At 41.1% G+C, this 24724-nt stretch overlaps 1 protein-coding gene across 2 annotated transcripts in view; it reads left to right on the top strand.

Annotated features, from left to right (window-relative positions):
• RELN (reelin) overlaps nt 1-24724 on the top strand; it is a 482353-nt gene that overhangs the window by 385410 nt on the left and 72219 nt on the right. For both annotated transcript variants that reach the window (XM_087861166.1, XM_087861167.1), the window contains exons 29-41: nt 2369-2526; nt 3796-4003; nt 5195-5271; nt 10965-11123; nt 11311-11499; nt 12011-12284; nt 14649-14789; nt 14896-15073; nt 19032-19116; nt 19936-20118; nt 22228-22399; nt 22499-22601; nt 24332-24561. In XM_087861166.1, coding sequence (XP_087717292.1) covers nt 2369-2526; nt 3796-4003; nt 5195-5271; nt 10965-11123; nt 11311-11499; nt 12011-12284; nt 14649-14789; nt 14896-15073; nt 19032-19116; nt 19936-20118; nt 22228-22399; nt 22499-22601; nt 24332-24561 — 2157 coding nt within the window. The remainder of the gene's footprint in view (nt 1-2368; nt 2527-3795; nt 4004-5194; nt 5272-10964; nt 11124-11310; nt 11500-12010; nt 12285-14648; nt 14790-14895; nt 15074-19031; nt 19117-19935; nt 20119-22227; nt 22400-22498; nt 22602-24331; nt 24562-24724) is intronic.

Raw genomic sequence — 24724 nt, 5'->3', positions numbered from 1 at the left:
GACCAGACCCTGATTTTTCATTGTTACAAAAATTATAGGGACCCCAAGGAACAGAGATGGGTCAAAGGGTTTCACTTGCTCTTCTTCCACTATCACATTACCAAAGCTTCTAGAATTCTACTTAAATGTGGGATTCTTCAACCTTCTGAATGCTTCTGGGCCAACCTGAGCACACTTCTTTCATGAAGTAGGACAGTTGATAGAGATGCCCTCATCTGATCCAGATGGGAGAACTTAGAGTAGAAGAAAGTTGTTCCTACCTCTTTCTTTACTTTCCATGCGGCAGAAGTTGTAGATCCATGTTTTTCTGTATTATAGAAACACAAAAGGAAGAGGCAAGAATGACTTCTAATCTAAGAGGACTCGTATCAGAGAATTGGCATGTTTTCCGTTTTTATCAAAAGATACGCCTGTCTTTTGGGAGGGGCACAGAGGCCTTACCATTTTCCTTAAAAGCAGCAATTGGCAAAAGCTGCTGAACATCAATTCCATTTCCTTCCTTTGAGAGGAAAAATATCTTCACAACCTAAATAACCTTACGACCCTAATGGGAGGAATTTTCCCGAGGTTAATGGCACAACCACTGTATTTTCTTTTTTCTCTTTCTTTCTCTCTTTTTCTTTGGTTATGTTTTTCTAATCTTATTTCAATTGTGTTTTGCCTTAAAAAATAAAACCAGTATCTTTTAAATTAGCTTTAAAGGAAATAAAAGATGTGTTCACCTTCCTCTTAATACACTAACGAATGTGTGTTAAGATTTGCATTAATGGGTGGTTAGTCTCTGATCACTTAAACCTATTAAACAACATTGTGGGTCACATTTCGCAAATTTGCCAGGAGTAGGTAACTTAAAATAATGAAGAAAAATATGGAAGGAAAAAAAATAATGAAGAAAATCCAGGTTTAAGGTTCTGTGTTGCCAAATAACCAAAGCTATTTGAAGAGCTAGAAACTCAAAAGTCTATAAATATTGGCAGCAAAATTAATTGGACTCCAGATAACCTAATCCTCTTCCTTCCTGGATGTCAGTACAACTGAGAAGGAAGAGGTGTTTTTCTGGTGTGACATTATAGATGGGCACAGGTTTCCATATATTTGAAAAGAAAGAGATGTGCTGAGAAGATCACAAAGACTGGAGAGCAGTTGGGACTAGTGTTAGTCTGGCAGCCTCTCGACTGTTGTTGTGGGGGAAGAAGCACTGGGCAGCAGCCCAGCCCACTGGTATTCCAAGGTTTTGAAGCATTGGGACCAGGTCCGTCTTTTGTTTACTGGTAGTCACCAGTATTGCTGGTTGCTAAGAGCTCCTAGAATGAGTGTCTTAGGGATTCGAAGTTGAGAGGTGAAGAGGAAGGCAACAGGTGGGAGGAGTGTTGTTAGTACAAACTTAACTCTTCCCTGGCAGGATCATGTCAGTGGCAAATAGCCAGAGTCCCCTTTTATGTCCTAACAGAGAACAGTCTATCTGATGGTCTCAAAAATTCCTAAATAAGGGCGCCTGAGTGGCTCAGTCGTTAAGCGTCTGCCTTTGGCTCAGGGCGTGATCCCAGAATTCTGGGATCGAGCCCCACGTCGGGCTCTTCTTCTGGGAGCCTGCTTCTTCCTCTCCCACTCCCCCTGCTTGTGTTCCCTCTCTCGCTGGCTGTCTCTCTCTCTGTCAAATAAATAAATAAAATCTTTAAAAAAAAAAAGAAATTCCTAAATAGCCTCTTCTGAAAATGCCCATAAAATTGATGTGATGGAAGGGTGAAATATTATGTGAAAGGAATACCCTTCTGGTTTTTATTACTAAGAGCATATGAGATGGGGGATGCCTGGGTGACTCAGTCAGTTAAGCATCTGCCTTCAGCTCGGGTCATGATCCCAGGGTCCTGGGGTGGAGCCCCAAGTCGAGCTTCTTGCTTGGCAGGGAGTTTGCTTCTCTCTCTCTCCCTTTGCCCCTCCCCATGCTCGTGCTCTCTCTTGCTCTCTCAAATAAATACATAAAACATAAAAATCTAAAAAGAAAAAAGGTCTATACATTTTTTTAAAAAGAAGCATATAAGATGGAAAATATACAAGTAAAAACCTATAACAAATATGTAAATAAATATATAAATATAATAAAACCTATAAAATATAATATGGCCATCAAAAATCTTCTGTACCTGGTATCCTCCTGGTATTGAAACATTTAGGCTGAAGAGGAAATCAACAAGTTTCAAGAAAGCTCTGAGAGAGACACTTTATTATGAAGGTTAAGTGTCCAGTCAAGCAGCCGTGACTTTCAAATAAACATGAAATCTTCCTTGAATTTTTCTGAACTGTTTTATGTTTCCATGCTTTTGTACATGGTATTGGTGTAAGAAACACGTGTTGTTTTCCCCAACAGTAAAACCAGATTCCGATGGATTCAGGAGAGCAGCTCACAGAAGAACGTGCCTCCCTTTGGTCTGGATGGAGTGTACATATCTGAGCCTTGTCCCAGTTACTGCAGTGGCCATGGGGACTGTGTCTCAGGGGTGTGTTTCTGTGATCTGGGGTACACCGGTAAGGCCACAGATGTGTGTCTGATGGTTTGTTTTAAAATATTTATCCCTAGTTACTGTCTTTCATGTTACTTCTTCCAAGGAAATAGATTCTGAGATGATTCTTCTTTAAGTCCTATTTACACGAATTTGCCACCCAAGCACTTGACGTGCTAAAATATATTTTATAGTTTTGAGCTGCCTAAGGAAAAAAAAAAAAAAAACACGGTAAAACCAATTTCACTCCCTAAAGGAAATTTATTTATTAGTAACAGTGATAGTAGTTAACATTGCTTTCAGCTACACTTTATGCCAGGCATTTTAATAAGTGCTGTTTATGTCATCTTACCGAATTCTAACAAAAACCCTGTGCCATAGCATATACTGTTATCGTCTTACTTACATTTGAGGAAACTGAGACACAGAGAGGCTTAGTAACTCTCCCAAGGGCACACAGCGAGGAGTTGCTGAAGCTAGGCTTTGGACTCTGGCAGGTCAGTCTCTAAAATTCAAACCTAAACTCTTCCTTGACCACTTGGCTACAAGGGGCTCTCTGTGCTCTTAACATTGCTTTTTATAAGAAACATAATTTTATACATGCAGAGTAAAAATCAGTGTCTGAAAGGGTAAATCCAAGACTGCCAAAAGAGAACTTCACAAGAGAAATATTTTCTGACCACAGTCACCCTTGGCTATTGCTATAAGCAAAAACAAAAAGGGAGCTGAGATTAAGAAAAAAATTGAAGAAAATGTTATAAGCTTCAAAATCTTTGTTTAGAGTTTTTCCTAGAGGCAACTTCAAAAGGATGCTTCCCAGAGTTTCAGCGCTCTGCCCTTCATCTGGCGCGTGACCAAAGACAAACATATGTCGTTGCAGGCCTTCTGTGGCGAGCCCTGCCACTCATAGTTTCAGGGGTGTTTTTTTTTAAATCTGGGATTAACTCTCCTTATTGGTCCTCTGATAGAAGGACAACAAAGGAGCAAATTTTATGGTGGACAAAATCTATTTTTCAGTTTGCCCACATCCTCTTGGTGGCAAGAACCATGGAAATGTGTGGTTCCCAGTGTCTCTCTATGCATGAATAAAAAATTATACAGGTGGAATAATGTTTTTGATGACGGTAGCAGTGGCCACATTTCAGACAGACAATTGTGGGATACGGATTTCCATCTGGTTCTGTTCCCCTAACACCTGTGGAAATGCTTCCTTAGCCCATGCTCTGAATGGACCTTCTAACATGTGACGATTTCAACAAAGCCTCTCTCTCCTATGTATTTCTTTTCTTGGAAGCCGCGCAAGGAACCTGTGTGTCTAATGTCCCTAATCACAGTGAGATGTTCGATAGGTTTGAGGGGAAGCTCAGCCCTCTGTGGTACAAGATAACTGGGGGCCAGGTTGGAACCGGCTGTGGAACGCTTAATGATGGCAAATCTCTCTACTTCAATGGCCCTGGGAAAAGGGAAGCAAGGACTGTCCCTCTGGACACCAGGAATATCAGGTAAAGAGTTTATTGGTACATTTCTTGAACATAGTATTTACCGTGCCTTGTGGTCTAACCCAAAACTCTGTGCTGTTTCTGAGGATTTACATAATAAGCTTTCTCTATATAGATTTTGATATGTAAAAATGAAGCATAACTTTAACTCCATAATAAAATAGTTTCTGCAAAATTCATACCGCAATTCGTTAATCACCGATCAGACACCAAAGTCTGTGTGTCTAAAAGTGTGTCAGCTCAGTTTTCTAAAGTTCTGTGTTACTACGAAGAGTGTTTGGTATTATGTTTACATATGCCAGGTGAAACGAAGATTTTTTTTTTCAACTTCAAATTCTGTGTCCGAAAATGATGCGTTCCATTGATTGAAATTTATTTGTATTCACTTATTAAAAACTGCTCCAGAAATTTAAAATACCTACACTGACACCTGCTGGTAAAATAAATAACTGCTTGGTTTTAAGGTCAAATGAAGTAGTAGCACGCCTAAAATAAAACTGTGCTTTTCGTATTATTATCAGTTAAATTATTTGAAAATCGGAGAAAGGAAACTGAAGAACTATTTGGAACCTCTAGACCTTGTCCTCAGTAAAATCTGGGGTTCTGTGTCACGTTTTTTTCTGCCTTCGATCTCTTTCCACTTCCTTCTGACTTCTTTTCACGGAGGCTCACCTGTCACATAGGCCCTCTCTGTTGGTTTACTGTGGACTGAGGCCTAATTTACATCACAGTGAGCGTCAGCTGTGAAGAATTAAACGGTCTGAGTCTAAATCAGTAATACAGGTAATGATGTGGCCCTAAACTAATGTAGCATTTAGCTTCTTGTTAGATTTCTCCTCATCCTGAATTTCCAAGAATAGTATTATCTTGATTTAAGGAATCTGCATTTCAGTGATTTCACTAAATTACATCAGACTGTCACGTTGAAGTAGAGGTCAGCTGTTTCCTTCTTAATCATTATTACAGTATAAAATTAATGGTTATTAAGTAACCTTTTAAAATGGTTAGAGAATTAGCTTGCTATATAATCTATGTAGTTTCTGCTTCTCATATGCCCTCTGTGTTTAAAAGTAATATTTCAGAATTCACAGAAGCTTTTTTTTTTTTTAATGTGTCAAAACGCAAAAGGCTAAATCTCTTCAAACTTACCTATTTGTAAGTAAACTGATGTTTGGTGTGTTTTTTTCCCTACAGACTCGTTCAGTTTTATATACAAATTGGAAGCAAAACTTCAGGGATTACCTGCATCAAACCAAGAGCTAGAAATGAAGGTAAGTTGCTGTATTTCCTTAGAAATTGTAGTTACTGTGGGCAAATTAGTCCTTTTTCTTTCCAAAGTTTGGTCAGGATTTTGCAAACTGAGACACTACCCTGAATCATTTATTCTCTTCTCTTCTCTTCTCCATCATTAGCTGGCTAGCTGCATAGAGCCATGATCTTTTAGGTTCCTCATCTAGATCCTTAAGTCTGAAAAGCTTATGGATCATGTCAGAGTATATTTTTTTTGATCAGAGTATATTAGCTTGTGATCACAGTATATTCGTTTTAAGGAATGCTGTTCCTTTATAACTTTCAATAGGGAGAAAAAATAGCAGAGCCTTTAACACTTAGTGTGGGTCTAGAAGCTTATTCGCAAGCTTTACTTGCATTACTGAACGCAGATCAGACGCTACTTCTTGCCCATAAACGTTCTGGGGTACTAGCATCCCTTGGTAGAAGGAACAGTTCCTGGCAATGATAAACCTTAATCTCTACTAAGCACCTGTTATATGCAAGGCACTGTTCCAAGTGTTTTGTCTGTTAATTCATTTAATCTTCATCATACCTCTTTGCCATAGGTATTATTAGTCCTCTTTCACAGATGCAGAAACTGAGGCACAGGTATGTCAAGGAACTTACCTGAGATCATGCAGTCAGTAAGTGGATGAGCAGGGATTCAAGCCACTGATGCTGGGTCCAGAATGGATGCCTTAACCACGCGCATCCTGCTTCTCTCCTTGCCCAGATCTTTGCTTTCTCTAGGTTTCCATACCATCTTCTGCCTCAGTGATTCAGTTCTGAAAGAAATGCAAAAGGCTTGTAGCATATGAGTGGCCTCCAGGAGCTCTGCAGATAGGGTGGGATGCCCTGGGGAACCCCGAATGTGAGTTTTCCTAGCACAAAACCCATGGGCTTCTCAGATGGGTCCTCCTCTAATCCTTGAGCTCGTGAATGGCACGTGACGAGTTGTGTAGCTTCTGCATTTGTTGTTACCTCAGGCATGACCATGTATGTCATGTTGGCTTAAACCATAGCTGTTAGTCAGTAGAGCTACCGATAGCCCCAATGACCAATCCTAAATGTCCTTAGCCATATTGTCATTGACTGAAAGCTTTCATGACTTTTTCTGAATATCTCAGTGCCTTTAGTCTAGTAATCATCCAGATCATCCATTCACCAAAACAGCAGTCTAGAAACTTTTACGTAAGACCATTTTGTGTTCCCTAATCTCTTCAACAAATGTCTATTCAAGAGTCTGCTCTAAGCCACACATGTTCTAGGCTGTGGATACCATGTCCCCAAATGTCTGACACATGAGTCATGATGAGCTAGGTTATGCTGCTATCACGAACAGCTCTCTCAATCTCAGCAGGTTAAGCCAGAAAAGATGTGTCCTTTGTGCTACATTTTCATCGAGGCTCATCTGAGGTCCTCCTTCCAGCACCCAGGAGAGTGAAGCAGCTGCTGGGTAGATTCTGGATGTTGCCTACCACGTGGCAGAGGGAAAGAGAGAGTGTGGTGAAGGGGACAAGAAGTCCAAACCACCACAGGCCAGAAGGGGAAGAAGAACCAGAGTGGCCCTCGTAGCACAGCAGACAAAATCCCTGCCCCAAAGGGCACTTCCCTTCTAGGGAGAGGAGAACACACAAATAAGCAATATGTCAGTTTGACCAGCTAGACGGAAATAAATAAGCTGATGAGATGGACAGCTGTTGACTGAGAGATTTGATTTAGATAAAGTGGTCTGGGAGGGGGGCTCACTGAGGAAGTAACATTTAAATCGAAATCTAAAGGATGGAAAGGAGCCAGCAACATGATGAGCTCAGGGAGAGTTTTCCAGTCAGAAGCAGCAGCAGAGGCCACGAAGTGGAAAAGAATTGTGATGTTGGAGAACAGAAGGAAGGCTAGCGTGGCTTGGAACTCATCGAGAATGAGGGGCAGGAGCCCAGGCTTATGTGGTCTTGCTAGCCATGGTAGGGAGATGGGGTCTGAGTCCACAGGTCATGGACACCAGCTGAAGGCTTTGAGCACAGGCGGCGACATAATCTGACTTTAATTTTTACAAGATCGCCCTACAGAAATAATACAGAGTTCAAAACACATAAAAGGCGGGAACTTTGAGGTGTACAGGAGAAGACGGGTTCTGTCCTGAAGATCTGATTTTTGGATTGGAGAGGTAGAGCATTTTAACATTTCCTTTAACCTTGGTGATAAAATTACTATACAATACTTGCTGGTTGGAGCAGTGTAGCAATTGTGTACATGACTCTTCTGGAAATTACAGATCCCGGGGTATGAGCTCTAAAAAAAAAACCTGAGCAGAGTAGACTGAGAAGCATCTACCTGTCATAGAGATGAAGTTCTGCTCGACACCTCACCTCTGACTACAAATGCTGTTGCCTGCTCTGCAAATTCCCTGAGGACCCGTTGAGGAACAAGCAACTTTTTCTCAACTACTCTAGAGCCGTTTTCTTGAACTCCTTGCTAGCCATGTAATTCACATTCCCACAGGCATTTCTCAGCCTTTTATTGAAAACTGGTTGTTAAAATGTAAATCTGCCTAAATCCTTGAACCGATCTCTTCCAGTTGATGAAAGTACAGATTTTTTACTTACTCAAGCTGAAGCATTAATTTACATATTTGGAATTAAAATCAAAATTGAGCGATTTTCAATAAGACTGGGCAGAATGCAGATGGGGCTGTAATTTAAAAAGAGAAATGTGGTACATGCCCGAAACCCTCAGGAGATGAGCTAAAACGGCTTGGTTTTTTTTCAGATGTGCAGTGTGTCAGATGACACAGCTAATGGGGCTCAGCAATTTGTATAAAATATAGATACTGCTGTTTCCCTTTCTTGCATTCCTCCATTGTTTCATACTTCTGGGCGGCCCTCTTATTGCCCTTCGGGATTGGGCCCTAGTCTCTGCAGACCTGGTTGTGTCACTCCTAAAAAAGCTACTGAGGAGATGGGCTGCAAGCAGAAACCAAATGGAATATGGACCCCTGGAATCATGCTTCTCGTGTACATCTGAATCCTCTAGGAAGCTTTAAAAGGCAGATTCTGAATCAGCAGGACTGGGGCAGTATGCTGCATAGCAAATTACTCCAAAACTGAGTGGCTTAGCCCCACAAACATCAGTTACCTTCTAGTTTCTGTGAGTCAGGAATTCAGGAGCAGCTTAGCTGGGTGGTTCTGGCGTAGGATCTTTCATAAGGTTGCAGACAAGATAAAAGCCAGGAGAGGGGCAGTCACCTAAAGACCCAAGCAGGGCTGGAGGATCCATTTCCAAGATGCTCACTTACGTGGCTGTTCGCAGAAGGCCTCTGTTTCTCACTGGGTGGACCTTTCTAGAGACTGCTTGAGCGTTGTCCCTACTCCCTGTCAGCTGGCTCTCCTCAGAGCAAGAGATCCGTGAGAGAAAACAAGGAAGAAAGTGCAAAGCCTTTTATGGCCTAGTCTCAAAAGTCACACACTGTCATTCCTACCATATTCTATATATTGCATGCAAGTTACTAAATCCAGCAGCACTCAAAAAGAAAAAAAAAAAAGAAGAAGAAGAAGAAGGGGGGTGGGATTAAACTCCACTTTTTGAAGGGAGGAGTGTCAAAGAATTTGTGGGCATGTTTTAAAACCACTTCAGGTAGGGCCTGTTCCCAGGTGATGCAGGTGCTGGTCCTTGGACCATACTGAGTAGAAGGTACTAGAAAGGACTAGCAGGTGAGATTTTATTCTCATGATGCTTCCTTTCTGGTACCGTAATCTACCTTCTGAATAGGTCACCCCCGAGATAGATAACCATCTAAATTATTCTCTATCTTATTAAATATAAACCATATCAACACAAATTAATAGCCACAAGAAAAACTGAATTTTGAAATGTCTGCTCTCTCAACCACCGAAATTAAAAGCCATTGGACATATTTTGAGCACACATCAGATGTTGGCGACTGGAGTTTTGCCGGAAGTTCCTCAACTTAACTAGAATAAAGACTAGAAACAGACTATCTTCCATTTTCTTCATGAACCTTACTGTGACTCTCTTCTTCCAACACATGGGTCTATACCCACCCACTGAAGCTTTAACTGCCAATCTCTACACCTGTATCCATCATGCTTTCTCCCCAAAGAGTTTCTATTCTTTGAGCTATCTTTATCCTCTCATTATAAATGATGGTTTCTTCTATTTTAAATATGGTAAGATTAATTCTCCCAAGAGTTCTAATTTTTTGCGTATTAGTCATTGTTGTTCCTGGCCTCCTCCCTTGTCAGATGCAGTGACAATAATTCCATGTGCTAACAATTAGCCTTAAAAGGATTTCTTTGGGTTCTGTATTTTATCCTAATAGCTCCTGAAACTTAATTTTAGTAAACTCTTTGTTGCCCAGCATGATAAAGGGATTGAGATATTCCCATCAGTCAATAATAGGGAAATTAAAAAGTTGTCATATGTACCATGAATGATTCAAAATTTTCCAAAAAGCTTAAGATATAATAAAATTAGTATAACAAATACAACTTTCCTGAACGTAATTTCTGTGAATACTCAGAAAGTACTTCAGTATTCCCAGTCATAATTATGAGTATGCGGTGCCAGCCTTAGGAACAGTTATGGAATAGGCAGTTACTTAGATGCCAAGAAAGCCCTCTGCGCCTCCCATCAATAACAACAGAGATAGATAGATAGATAGATAGATAGATAGATAGATCGTTCGATCGAGATCCTGTTGATTCCCATCATTAGCAATTTTTTTTTCATTCAACCTTACCCTTTCTCTGACCTCTTTTGAAATAAAAAAAAAAGTTTCGGGGCACCTGGATGGCTCAGTCAGTTAAGCGTCCAACTCTTGATCTCAGCTCAAGTCTTGCTCTCAGGGTCAAGAGGTCAAGCCCCAGGGCATGGAGCCTACTTAAAAAATAATAATAATTAAAATAAAAAAGTTTTCAGGAGAGGTAGCCGGAGCAAGTGCATATGGTCCCGTAACTTGAATGTGCAGGTCACTAAATCATGCCACGCAGTAACAGGTGGAGGGACGTTGGGTAGATGGAGTGGGTAGAGAGGGAAAGGTTGACACAGCAAGGAGAGTAGAGCTAATATTGAAGGGAAGTGAGTTTTCTGCTTTGCCATTTATAATTTGACCTCATTCCAGCTTCAGTAACCAAAGCCTGATAAAGTATGAAGGGCCAGTGAAAAGATCCTTCTGCATAATAGAATTTTCAGATTGGGCCCTGCTTACTGTCTGGTGCTTTGGCAGAAAAGAGCCTTACTTGATTTTGTACTGGGGAAAGATATATCTTCTGAGTATATAATAATGAGATGAGACTTGGTAATGTTCAGGACAGAATCTAAAATTCAAATACATGATCTGCAGTGGATTTTTATGTCCTCCTTACCAACCCACTCATCACTCATACAAAGCTGAGTAGTCTTTAAAAGAGCTTATGTTTTTTTCTTCTTCTTCTTCGTCTTCCATTTCCTGGGAGTTGGTGTGCTAGAAACTGTCAAGGAACTGATGAGCCTTTAGGTCTACTAATTCATTCCTCGGAAGTTAGATGAATGTGCCCTCGTTCTATGAGATGCAATTTGAAGTCTCTGCTGCAGTCTTGCCATTTAAAAAATACTGTTCCTTGCCTTTTTTTTTTTTTTTTTTTTTTTTTGCCTGTAGGAAAACTGTCCAAGTAACTGATTTATGTCTTTTTAACAGGGCTTGTTGTTCAGTATTCAAATGACAACGGGATACTCTGGCATTTGCTCCGAGAGTTGGACTTCATGTCATTTCTGGAGCCACAGATCATTTCCATTGACCTGCCACGGGAGGCGAAGACCCCCGCCACAGCTTTTCGATGGTGGCAAGCCCAACACGGCAAGTTACTGCTCACTCCACCCTTCCTGGTGGCATTGAGAGCATACGGTTAAAGCCACATTGCACCGTATGCTTCTTAATTTGCTGTCAGTCTCCTAGACAATTTGATTTAAAAGCATAGTCATAAAGGTATTCATATGGCTATATAACGAACTTTCTTTAACTGCCTTTATTCATCGGATTTCAGGGAAACATTCAGCCCAGTGGGCCTTGGATGATGTCCTTATAGGAATGAATGACAGCTCTCAAACTGGGTTTCAAGACAAATTTGATGGCTCCATAGATTTGCAAGCCAGCTGGTACCGAATACAAGGAGGTCAAGTCGGAATTGACTGTCTCTCTATGGATACTGCTCTGATATTCACTGAAAGCATAGGTATATATTTTCCCCAGATAAAGGGAGAATATTTAGTTAACTAGAGAACTAAATTAACTAAAACCCAAGAGGAGACTCTCTAACGCAAAGCTGTGCGCATGCTTGCCTGGGCTGAGAGAGACTCTGGAAAGAAAGGAGTTGGGTTGACCTCTAAGATGACGTGGTGCGCCCAGCGGCAGCTTGCCTTAGAACCGTCCTTCATGCGCGCTCTAACTAAGGTTTCCCAAAAGCCGAGCAATAAAATCTCTTTCGGAAGGCATTCCCGTGTCTCATAATTTGCAGAATTGCAGATAGAAGACTCTCCAAGATGGTCACGCTTTTCAAATTAGCAGTTTTCCGTGGGTCCAAGCCTCTGTTCACCAAATAAAAGCAGTTATTGTGGGATGAAAAGTCACTTCAGATAAGACAGGATTCTTGTTTGCTCCTGACCATGTTCATTACAAGCACAAATGCCAAATAAGCAAAGAGAGGATCATTATATGCTACCATTCAACTTCTCCCTTTTTTGTAGGAAAACCTCGTTATGCAGAGACCTGGGACTTTCACGTGTCGGCATCGACCTTCTTGCAGTTTGAAATGAGCATGGGCTGCAGCAAGCCCTTCAGTGACACCCATGGCGTCCAGCTCCAGTATTCTCTAAACAACGGCAGGGACTGGCATCTGGTCACCGAGGAGTGTGTGCCTCCCACCATTGGCTGCCTGCACTACACAGAAAGTTCTGTTTACACCTCAGAAAGATTCCAGAATTGGAAACGGATCACTGTCTACCTTCCACTCTCCACCATGTGAGAATTGTCATGTGGCTTCATATCAGAATGTTAGGTTCCTGTCACCTCATTTGAAAATAATTGTGATTCCACTTGGCAATTCTAAGACTCTCTCAAGATAATTTTGCAAGGAGTCTGCGGGGGTGGGGCGAGTATAAGGTGCTTGGGGTTGCAATTTTTTAATGTGTTAGTGAGTTCCAGAAGTTTTACGGGTATGAACTTTTCTGTTCTTTGGCAGTAGGAAGCCTCCCCACCAGAGCCCATTGTAAAAATTAGTTCTGTTGTAAACGTAAGTATCTACTCAATAACCAGAGTGATCTTTGTTCACATGAAGCAGTATGTGAAATCATCACATGCAGAAGAATAGTAACCTTAGTTTCTTTTCTTTTTTTTTTCTTTGTTCACAGTACCATAGTAAGAGTAAAAAGGTGGTTCTTTCAAAACATTCATATTGTTTTTACATCTTTCTCCCCCCCCCCCCCCGCGGGATTTCAGATCACATTCAAGAGCTGTATTAGGGCTTACAGCCCCAGGTCTGTGGTTTAGGCATTGGGTATCCCAATCCCGAAGATTGGGGATCTTTCTAGGAACTGGTGCGTCCCGGGGTGGCTGGTTACAGATCGTGCCGTCCTGGGACCTCTCCCCTCCAATCCCTGCCTCGCACTGCCACTACTCCGTTCTGAATTACAGGCGAGTTGGCCTCTGCAGGCTGCGGTTACCAGGCTCCTGCATCTGCTGGCCTCCTGGTAGATTTAGTGGCAGAACCCGGCAAGATCACCAGAGTGGAAACAGAGATTAAACAGGGTATCCCTCCCCTTCTCTTTCTGTCTCTGTTGCATCTTGGCCAATTTCAGTGGCTCCCACTCCCCGGAGACGGCCCCCCATGGGACCCTGGCCCCTGGACACCACAACAGTGTCTCCCCCCTGTGTCCCTCCAGCTTCGGACTTGTACCGGCTTCCCAACTTTGCTAAGCTCTGGTCTCCTCACCACCTCTGTTGGCTTCTCACCTCTGGCACTAACTGTCCCTCCAGCTCCTTGTGTTAAACACTCTCTAGGTGAAATACTCACAGTGGTTTCCATCTTGCTGATTCAATTCTGATTCAGAGATGTACAACCGAGTGGCAGAAGAAAAAATGCAGGAAACCAAAGCATTTTTGTGTTGAACCTAAAACGGTTTCCTGTGGACCCCCAGAGCTTTAAATGGTGCTTACTGGTAGCTCATTTATTCACTTTATTTTTATTCAACAAACGTTTATTGAATATCTACTGTGTTTTAGAACTCTAATACAAATGAATAAGATCTTATGTAGGATAGTGGACATCTCAGCAGCTATTTATGATATAAAATGGTGACTTTGATAATAATACTCAGGGATGTTAGTGAAACGCGGGGTTGGGGGGGGGGAAGTACTACCTAACTGAGTTTAGGGGGATCTGAGGGAGCTTCCTGGAGGGGTGCATCTCTGAACTGAGAAAGCAAGTAGAGCCTGGGGCTTGTGGGAAGGCATTCTGCGACTTGGCCTTGACATTCCATTCCTAGGGGGAATCATTGGAAGGGTGTTGAGTGGTGACAGTGATTAGATTTCCATTTTAAAGCCACCACACCAGCAGCTGTGTTGCACTGAGGGAGAACTTGTGCCAGGAAGCAATAGCACTTGAAATGTTACTGTTGAAATTCTACGTTAAGGAGACTGGGTTCCACATTCCAAGTAAGTGACTCCCCAACTTCTGTTGTGCGGTCTGTTCCTAAGTGAGGGACTGCTACTGCGGTTTGGCCCAGGCTGCACGTGTTTCTGGATCAGGTGATCTTCTGACAGTGCATTCCAAATAGCAGACTGCGAATAGGATAGAGAATGTGGGGGTGCATCACGCTGTTCTGGCCCTCACCTTTCGGGAGCCAGAACCTCAGACACCAACACGGAGGCAGAACTTCCGTTTCCTATCTCAGAAACCATTTAGGGACAGTAGCGCAGGGACCTCATGGCCAGAACTTTGTGAGATTCCAGCTTTTCCTCGTGTTTCTCATCCGTTGCACCTCTTCCCTCGACCTGAATGGCAAGAAAAGCCTGAAAGCAAAACCACAAATTCAGCGCATAGTTCAAACACACAATAAATCAATAGTTCGAGATCACTTTCCCATCCCAGGCGTGTTAGGAGACTCTCGTATGAAAGAAAGGGTGAAATATTTACAAAGCATGTTTTCTACTCTCTTGCTGGTGGGTTCAGCAGGAAAGAGCATCCAACACTTGGAGTGAGACTAAGTGTCTCCAACAAGAGGGAACTAGAACTTAGAGGAGGGCTCTTCAGAGCGAAAAGGGAGTTAAAAGAAATGTTCTGCTTTCAAGGGTGCTTGTCGAATCAAGTGTGTTTTCTTTGGTTAGATCTCCCAGGACCCGGTTCAGATGGATTCAGTCCAACTACACCGCGGGGGCTGACGCATGGGCTATTGATAACGTTGTGCTGGCCTCGGGGTGCCCCTGGCTGTGCTCGGGAAGAGGGATTTGCGATGCCGGACGCTGTGTGTAAGTCAATAAAACTGGCAGCTTCTTTCTTTATGATGCAAAAACAAAAATGGCTTTCAAACACACAACAAATAATGCCTTTCCTCCACTCCTTTTCTTGTCTTAGGTGTGACCGGGGCTTTGGTGGAGCCTACTGTGTGCCCATCGTTCCTCTGCCCTCAATTCTTAAGGATGATTTCAACGGGAACCTACATCCCGACCTTTGGCCTGAAGTGTATGGTGCCGAGAGGGGGAATCTGAATGGGGAAACCATCAAATCTGGAACATCGCTTATTTTTAAAGGGGTCAGATAAGATTCTACTTCTCTCCTCTGCTACTGGGATTCCTTCCTTCCCTCACTGCTCCACACAAATGCGTTTCTGAACCTGCTCAGGTGGTGCATTATTTTATACACAGCTGTTGTCTTCTAGCCCAGACCGTGTTTCCTTCTCTGTTCAGCATAATCATTCTTGAGGATCACTTAGGCATAAAATCTTTCCTCTGCTTTGGTGATCAGACCTTCGTTACTTTCTGCTGCAAATACACACACACACACACACACACACACACACACAGACGCACACATAAATTATGTGTATGAAATATCTAGAACCTTGGCTTCTAGAATGTAGCATTTTATGTGTTATCAAATATATAACTTACAGAACTGAAAAAAAATGATTTTATAAAAGGTCTTTGCTTTTTCCTTTCCTTTTTCCTCCTGCCAATAGAACCCTTTGGTGACTTTAAGAAAACCAAACATTTGAGTCAAGTGAAATAGTATTCTCAAACATTTTTAGTCTATTTTTGTACTTCAACCTAGATGTCTGGTGACAGAGATATTAAGCGATTGCGTGAAGTGCTGTACTGGTTGACACATCTTCCTGTGTGAAAACGTGCTATAGCCTGTCTCTCCCAGCATGGGGAAATCGGCTGATATAGGTGTGCAAATGAAATCTGTAACAACAATCCACATGAGTGCCTGTACAGCCTTCATGATTGACACTTAATGCTTAGAAAATTAGACATCCTGAACTTTTTTTGTTAAGATTTCATTTATTTATTTATTTATTTTTATCATTCATTTATTTATTTTTGTGAGAGAGAGAGAGTGCAGATGAGCTAGGGGGAGGGGCAGAAGAAGAAGCAGGCTCTCTGCTGAGCAAGGAACCCGACTCGGGACTCAATCCCAGGATTCCAAGATCATGACCTGAGCCAAAAGTGGATGCTTAACCAACTGGGCCACCCAGGCGCCCAGTGGAGCTTTTTCAATTACAGCTGATAGATGCTGCCTATCATCCTTGTTCAAGTCCTGAATTTGTCTCAAGTTTGGATGAGAGAGAAAAAAACACTTAGGGGTCAGAGAGATTTACAAGTCCCTAAGAGCTCTGAGAGGCTGAAGCAATTGAGGTAGGACATTTCAGGATGGAAACTGCAGGTTTCCATGTGTGTGTTTTTTCAGTCTTGTCCGAGGCTTTAGCTCTGATTACCACTAGCTCAGTTCCAATCTGCTTGCAGCACTGACAAGACCAAAAAGCAGGAGCCCTATGACTTTTCATGATTTAAATATCTTTACTTGATAAATTTTTAAGCAGTGGAGTTAACCTGGTCCCTAGATCCTATGAAGGAGAAAGACACACAGTGTTTTCTATTTTCCCTTTAGCCATCCAAACGCAAGAGCAGCCAAGCATTATATGTATTAGACATATTATCTATCAGCTCTGCAAGATGTAGAGAAGGCTCAGAATGGGCCATTCAGTAGGGTGCAGTTTGACCTAGAAAGGCATTCTCTCGTTAAAAAGGAAATGGTAGTCTCTCTTTAATGTTTACAGATTCAGGAGTACTATCAGCTATTCAAATAGCTTGTTGGATGCCAAAGAACTCCCACATTTAGCACAAATGGATTAATGAACCTGGAAAAGATGAGAAAAGAAACCTATCCGTGTGAACTAGAATATGCACAGAAGCAGGGTTTGACGGTTCCACCACGTAATTAATATCAAGTGCTGAACAACAAGCAAATACTACAAGCATGAAAGATACTTTCATACACATGGTGCCTACATACTTGTTCCTACAAGATGCAGTGTGCAATGGTCCTTTTATGGTGGATTTGTGTTTGCCCATGGGAACAACTTTATACTTCAGTTCCATAATCACGGGGGAAGAGTCCTCATACTCCTTTAACTTGATGTTAGCAAGGGATCTTTATTACATGGACCTATCAACTACCCACCTCCAAGCTTATTCATTGCAAGTTGAAGAAGCCACCTTTCCTCATCACCTTAACCTCCACATGGCACCAAGCTGTAAAACCATTCAAGGCTTTGTGCTTGTCAGGGGACGAGGGAGAGAGTGTCTCTCAACAGTAAGACATGAAGAACAGGCATTGACTAGGTGTCATGGACTGAGCAGGGCAGTGACTTATTAGGGTAAAAAACAAAAAACAAAACCGGAGACTGGAAATTTAAGGCTTTTACAGGGCAACCTTCAATCCTGGAAGTTTGAATCGATGCTTTTTGAAGTTCATGGACAGGTATACATGCCGTTACTTTTTCATGACAGTATTAAATCATTCTCAAACTCTAAATTTAGCGTTATCTGGATTTTTTTCTCCCAAAGCTAAAAAATGATTTAATGAACGAAACACTGGTATTCTCTGAAGGATGGAAGATAAGTTTCACAGCCTGACATATCTGGGCTCAAATTCTGCCATCAACACTTTTAAGCTGTGCAATCTTGAGCAAGTGACTGACTGTCTCTGAGTTCCAGTCTCGTTCTCTGCATCATGAAGATAATAATATCTTGCCCTGGGGTGCCTGGGTGGCTCAGTCATTGAGCATCTGCCTTCGGCTCAGGGCGTGATCCTGGCGTTCTGGGATCGAGTCCCGCATCAGGCTCCTCCGCTAGGAGCCTGCTTCTTCCTTTCCCACTCCCCCTGCTTGTGTTCCCTCTCTTGCTGGCTGTCTCTCTGTCAAATAAATAAAAAAAAGCTTTAAAATAATAATAATAATAATATCTTGCCCTTATGAGTGTGATGTGTGTTAAAGGACAAAAGTGTCTGTTTTAGAACCTGGCATGTTATAGACATTCAATAATACGGTTGCTATTACAAAATTAGTTCTATTTAAAGTTTTTCAGTTAATGAGGATTTTGTGCTGGGTAATAAGAAAAAGCGGAAGAATTTGCTTTCTCTAACTAAAATTACATTTGGTGTTTGTTAGTTGATAAGTAAGAAATTCAGGGACACCTGGGTGGTGCAGTTGGTTGAGCGTCCGACTGTGGGTTTCAGCTCAGGTCATGATCTCAGGGTCCTAGGATCGAGCCCCACTTTGGGCTCCCTGCTCAGCATGGAGTCTGCTTCAGGTTCTCTCTCTCCGTCTGCCCCTCCTGCTTGTTCTGTCTCTCAAATAAATAAATAAATGTTTAAAAAGGAAGGAAGGAAGGTTGGAAGGAAGACACACACAGCGTCCACTCAGTATCACACAGTCCTATACCACGGAAGAGTCACTTCATTCAGAAGTCACAGCTAAGATGCTAAAAGGCTTATACGTACCTTAGGACACTTGCATAGTGAAATTCTATTTTACTGGTTGTCACTGCAGTCCCATGTACACACAGAGAAAACAAGCTATTGGGGCTGTCAATCCCAGGCAACCAGAAATAGTTAATTAGCAGAAAAAATTACCAAAGCTAATGTGATCACTTTCTTCCTTCTTTGGCTTCTCTGCATGAGCAGTTACAGCCGAGGCATGGGGACTCACTTAGTTATGCCTTATTTAACTTGACCAACTGGAGGGTGTTGTGTCAGCCTGAATGAGAGCCTCCCAGCGCTGTCAGAGCGCACAAAGGAGGAGTAAGTCCCTACGACTCCTTGGAACACTGAAAAAGTTACCTATTAGTTCCCAACTTCCAGCAGGAGCACTTGGCAGAGAATTTCCATCTGTTTCCTCATTACTCCTCTCATGGCGTGCTGGGGTCAAAGGAGGCTACTTTTTAAAAAGGCCTGCAGATAGGTAATGCTGTCGTTTTTGCACTGCTTTTTATAAAAGTCACAGCAAAGTGGGATGTCGAGTTGAGACAATGAACTTGGGTTATGCAGTCATAAGAAAAGAAAGCCTTTTTCAGCTGGACCCAGCATTGCTTCTGGGTCATTACATGTATGTATCTATTACTTAGCTAATGCAAGTTGGGTGTATAAAAGTCAAAGGAAAATAATTCTGATGAAATAAGGTTGTTTAACGTACATGTTTGTGTTTTCAGGAAGGACTGAGGATGCTTATTTCAAGAGATCTAGACTGTACCAATACTATGTATGTCCAGTTTTCACTTAGATTTATAGCAAAAGGTAAGTCGTTTCTATGGGTAGAATTCATTATTTCCCTCTAGGAGAACTCTCCCTTGCCTTACCCAATTCCTCCCCCACAAAGAAATGATGGATTTGAGGCCCATAAATTCTGTTACATGGGACAGCTGACATAAATTTGAGTAAATAAATGTTCATCAATGTGCTTCTATAATATAAGTTCATCTTAATATAAGAGGAAGATAACTACTGATTTTGCAAAAATTTCGTATAGCTGTAGTAATCATACTAATTCTGTGGCAGTTATATTTATCATCATGTCCCTGAGTCTGTTCGCCACCACTACTTCCTCGGTGTAAGAATTTTAAATTTTAAAACTTTAGCTTATGGACATTTTGGATTTTCTTTTACAGACGTGAACCCCCAAAAGACAGCTTCTTTGCCATTATGACCTTTCATATTAACTAAATCATTTCCTTGACAAATAATGCCCTTTGGATAGTAGATTTTTATTTGTATCCTGAGATTTAAATGTTTAACCATTTATAAAATTGTGATGCCCGTAGAAGCAAAATTCTCTGACATAATATTTCCTAAATGAAATACAGAAAGATATGTATTCATATCTGAGAAAGAGAGGGAGATACTGTTGTGCGAAAATCTGAGATCGGGTGTGCGTTTTGAGATACAGTTGTACAGAGAGCCCCACCTGACGCTGCTTGAAGCTGCTGCCTCCGAAGCATTTGGACTCGAAAGCCTCTATGGGAGGCTTATGCATCAATGCCAAAAGGAGAGCCCTAGAACATACCACTTCCCCACTTTTATCACAATATGTTTTATGCCGTGGTGTCTTCTCTCTAGGTACCCCGGAGAGGTCTCACTCTATCCTACTACAGTTCTCCATCAACGGGGGAATCACTTGGCACCTGATGGACGAATTTTACTTCCCTCAAACGACCAACATACTTTTCATTAATGTGCCCTTGCCGTATACTGCCCAGACCAACGCTACAAGGTTTAGACTCTGGCAACCTTATAATAATGGTAAGAACGCAGATGTTCTCCTATGATCCGGACTGACTGTGGCATTTTAACATGTTTGTTTCTAAGATGTAGAGGAGGTGTTTGTCAACTGAGTAGTTTCGTTGTCCCTAACACACGTTGTACCTAGAGGAGTCTCAACGAGTATTTAACTTTATGTATCTTTATCGGCTCTTTGTGCTTGACTCGTAAGTTCTCTTGATGTAAGTATAGCTAAAGCCTCATAAATATAGCTAAAGCCTCTTACAGCGTTAAGGTTTTTAAAAAATAATTGAGCATTGGGGCACCTGGGGGGCTCAGTCCATTAAGCATCTGCCTTCAGCTCAGGTCATGATCCCAGAGTCCTGGAATCGAGTCCCACATCGGGCTCCTTGCTCAGTGGGGAACTAGCTTCCCCCTCTCGTCTTCCCCTCCCCCCTGCTCATGAGCACACTCTCTCAAATAAATAAATAAAATCTTTAAATAAATGATTTAACATTATCATTAGTCACTCATCAATTATGACTACATTCCTGCTAAATTCATTTAAGAATAAATAGTTCTTCTGAGTGTGGCATTTCATTATTGAGACAGAACAACATTCCAGCAAAATAACCATGACAAAGTGACAGGGACTTACACCAAGCAGAAAGTGCCTTAGATAAAATATTCTTATCACACACACCCGCTTCAGTGGTAAGTTAAAGTGAATGTATAATTTAACAGCATTTTCAGACAAATTTGTAATGTTTTATTGCTTCTAATATTTCTATTAACTGCTGATTATAAAGGACCAGACTCTACCAAATCATGCATTTAATGGCCTGAGTAAGCATGGAGATATCCCATTAAGCAGATTCTTTGCAGAGGTAACAGAGAAATGAGTAAGAAAAATGTACTGCTATCTCTAAAATTTAAATTGAATTTTTACTTTATAACTAGTAAGCCAAAAATTTTTTTAACTTATTATGAACAGAAAAAATAATCTTTTATAATCACCAAATAAATGTAAATAAATACAACCAAGTTTCACAATCCAGAGGATTATTGTCTTCATGTTATGGTTGGAATGCTTACCTGATTTTTCTTTATTGTTTTCACCAGCTGCTTCCAAAACAAAAAAGAAGAAAGCTACTAGAATTAGAACAGTGATAGGATTAGAGAGAGAGAGACACACATGACTTCATTTAAATCATCAGGTTATTTCTACAGGCTCCTGTTTACAGACTATCTATCTATATTATTATATAATATAGATAGATAGTCTGTAAGAATTGTAATCAAAGTAGAAATCAATGAAGAAGCAACCTTGGGGAATCTTGATGTGTCTGCTTGGCATGGTCTTATCTCCTTGTTTTCTTGAGTCCAGACCACGTTTTGCCAAGGCAGCCTGGGTTTGCCCTCCTCTCTACTCTGTAGGTCTCTTCCTTCGACACCCGGCCTGTGTTGCTGAATCAAATTCTATGACAGCCTATGGAGTGATTTTACTAGTTTTCTGGATAGTTCCACGTATCTTCAAATAAACATAAATGTTCTGAAAAACATTTAAAAAATGTATATAACACTGAGTATATTCTTCTGTGTAGTTTTAACAATTAAATAAAATTATGCATCAGGCCAGTGTTTTCATGACCGCAGTCCTTTGGCCTGACCATAGCATGATGCCTTGTCATGAGTTGACTCGAAAAGGTAATGAGTTGCTCCTCAAGTTGACTAGCGTACCTCAGTTTTAAATCCTCAGGCTTGACCGCCTATGCTCACAGATGCAGATATCTTCCAGATCCCTTGATACCATGAAAACATAACTCGAATCCCATTCTCGGCAGTGGAGGGTCTGCAGCACCACCGCACTGTGACTGGAAGGGGAGCACATTTTCACAAACCCTCTCAGCTTTCCAAAGCCAGTGAGGCTGTTCCTGCTCTCTCAACTTAATATGATTGACAGCTTAATGTTTTCATACCTCAATTGCTATAAATACACTGTCATATGGTATGTGTTACTTTGTCTGGAAGGCATATTTTTAACCTGTTGTTATGGATTCCTTTCTGTCCTTTACTTTCTTCTAACGAGCAAAAATGTCTCTGCGATTTTAACCATTGGAAAAACTTTTTTTTAATCCAAAAATGCCTTAGGTAAGAAAGAAGAAATCTGGATTGTTGATGACTTCATTATTGATGGGAATAATCTAAACAACCCTCTGATGCTTCTGGATACATTTGACTTTGGACCCAGAGAAGACAACTGGTTTTTCTATCCTGGTGGTAACATTGGCCTTTATTGCCCGTATTCCTCAAAAGGAGCTCCGTAAGTCTTTAATTGAGACGCTAAAATAAAACCATTGCCCCATACAAATCACAATGAACTTTCGCCCAATGGATTTCTTGTTGTTTTCTTACATAACAGTGAGGAAGATTCAGCAATGGTATTTGTTTCAAATGAAGTTGGTGAGCATTCCATTACCACTCGTGACCTGGATGTGAACGAGAACACCATCATACAATTTGAGGTACTTGACATGGTTCTGTCAGAAATGCTTTAAATGCTTTAAATTTGAGCAAAAGCCAGGAAAGAGAAGGAAAATCTCAGATAATCTCATGCGTTATGACTTTCCATTTTTGTGCAGGGACAAAAAAGGTTTCACATCATAATTCATTTTTATTAGCAGAACCAATTGTCCTACTAAGGTTTATATTTCTGAATTTTTGTCCTTTATTTATGACATAATCTCCTTACCTACTATGATGGGAAGTTGTTGAAATAAATTATTTTAAACATGATGAAAACGAAAAGGGTCATACTATTCTAGTATTATTGTTGTCACAATTTTTACGTGTTAGTTAAGACCCAGTCAGTGTAACTACTGCTGTACCATGCCGGGCACATTTATATAATATTTATCATGATGCCACCATGGATTCGACAGATAAAACAACACTACACTATTTTTATAATTTTTGTGTATTTCATTAATATTCATGGACTCCTTATAATTTGGAAGAGAGCAAATTAATAATGTATAAAAGAGATACTTTTATGTATTTCAAGCACTTAGATAAAATCAGCAGGACCAAGGGTGCGTTGTGCCAGCATTCAGTAGTACTAACTTTCAAAAATGCTTGTTTCATAGCCGAGATCTCTCTCTACCTTGGGAAGGCTTACAGTGGTGCCTAACTGCATCAACAAAATTCTGAATATTTGTTTTAGGTTAACTCTCAGTAGCCTCTAAATTAGAGTTGTCTTTTGCATCTCAAAAGTCAGAGACCAAATGATGCTTTCATAGAGAAATTATTCTATATCTATTTTAGACTCTCTGTTATATTTTCTAGTTTTAAGTTACTTAAATAACCTTCTATTATATTGTCTAAATGCATGCTTTAAATGTTAATTTAAAAAGATAGCACATGTGGCCCTGTTCTGTTTTCAGGAGATCTAGGTAGAAACAAATACCTCTAGTTGAAAAGTTTATCTAATGTTAATAGTTTCCTCATCAAAAGGTAAAGGAGTAAGTTCAACAACAAAAATTATAAATATGAATATATCTGGGTGCTACAATACCAAGAAAATATTAATCTCAGTTGCAAGAGGGGAAAATTGCATAGAAAGAATTACATGCATTTATTTAATTAAGTTTTAGTTTATTTACTTGAAAGCATGGAAAAAGGAATGAAGTGGTTATTTCCCTAATGGTTAAGAAGGTCTTTCTGAAAAACGTTCTCCCTGTGCCACGGAAATAGTGACAATAATTGTGTTTCGTTTTGTCTTAATATTGAATACATACTGAAGTTTTTTTGCGTGCAGAACTTTGAGGATTATTTGGAAGGTGTCGCAAGGAGGAAAACAGAGGGTCTTCCTCTCTCGTGGACTGAAAAAAAGCTAATGGCTAGAAGTCAGGAAACAGTCTTTTCATTACGATTTGCTTGGCTTGGCTGTGAAAGTAGGCCAGAGGTAAAATTTGGAATCCACGCCAGCCTCTGCCTTACCCATTTCCTAGCTTTTTATAAAAGGAGGGAAAATAAATTTTTTATGAGGCCCTTTGAGGTTCTTTATGAAAAAATTATTATTTGAAGGTAATATATGATATTACTCAGTTAGGCAAAACAGAATTTTATAGTGTTAAATATTTCAGCAAGACAGTTCCCAGGAAAATGGACTCTCGAGAAAAGAACGAAGTGGTGAATCATTTCAAGGCCTGTTGCTCTGAAGTAATTTGTATCGCTTTTTTCCTTCCTCCCCAAGATCAACGTGGGTTGCTCCACGGATAGCTCATCCACCGATCCAGTCAGACTGGAGTTTTCAAGGGACTTCGGGGCGACCTGGCACCTGCTGCTCCCCCTGTGCTACCACAGCAGCAGCCACGTCAGCTCCTTGTGCTCCACCGAGCACCACCCGAGCAGCACCTACTACGCGGGGACCACCCAGGGCTGGAGGAGGGAGGTCGTGCACTTTGGGAAGCTGCACCTTTGCGGGTGAGGACCTGCCGCTTCACACCGCCATCTTTCTCATTTGACGATGTTCTCCCCGATGTCACCGTTGGCTTGCCACTTCATGGGGGGTGACCTCCCCCTAGTTCTCCACTTCAGCAGATCAGTGGATACTCTAAACATGGGGCTCTGAGCTGACACACTACTC

The sequence above is a fragment of the Ursus americanus genome, chromosome 3 (genome assembly GCF_024610735.1).
Source record: "Ursus americanus isolate L20-20 chromosome 3, mUrsAme1.1.p, whole genome shotgun sequence".
Taxonomy (NCBI): domain Eukaryota; kingdom Metazoa; phylum Chordata; class Mammalia; order Carnivora; family Ursidae; genus Ursus; species Ursus americanus.
This window is presented reverse-complemented; position numbering and strand designations above follow the sequence as displayed.